At 52.0% G+C, this 327-nt stretch overlaps 1 protein-coding gene across 1 annotated transcript in view; it reads right to left on the bottom strand.

Moving 5' to 3' along the window:
* LOC119585784 overlaps positions 1–293 on the bottom strand; it is a 13,185-nt gene extending 12,892 nt beyond the window's left edge. Inside the window, exon 1 of the mRNA XM_037934499.1 lies at positions 51–293. Coding sequence (XP_037790427.1) covers positions 51–290 — 240 coding nt within the window. The 5' untranslated portion in view covers positions 291–293. The remainder of the gene's footprint in view (positions 1–50) is intronic.
* Between the last annotated feature and the right edge of the window lie 34 nt (positions 294–327).

Here is a 327-nt window from a genome sequence, read left to right on the forward strand (position 1 = left end):
GCTGCAATTGAACCCTCCTGTTCTCGTCAGGTCAGTGTCCGCGTCTGTACCTCGCGCGTTCGTCTGGTCTCGTCATCTTCGCCGTTTTTCCTGACGAGGTTAGACCCGAGGTCAATGTCTTTGTGAAGGTCAGCATACTCCATCAGCTCAAGACAGTCCACTCGAGTCGCCGAGAGTGCCAGCAGAGCCACGAGGCAGAAGAGTGCCACCGTCGTCGTCAGTGCAAACGTCATGGATACAGCCATGGTCTCTGATAGCTGGGCGAGGAAGAGAAAAAAGGTAAATGTCATAATTCACGAAGGAAATGTTTAGGGAGATTTCTGTAAG

Source organism: Penaeus monodon, chromosome 20 (genome assembly GCF_015228065.2).
Source record: "Penaeus monodon isolate SGIC_2016 chromosome 20, NSTDA_Pmon_1, whole genome shotgun sequence".
Classification (NCBI taxonomy): domain Eukaryota; kingdom Metazoa; phylum Arthropoda; class Malacostraca; order Decapoda; family Penaeidae; genus Penaeus; species Penaeus monodon.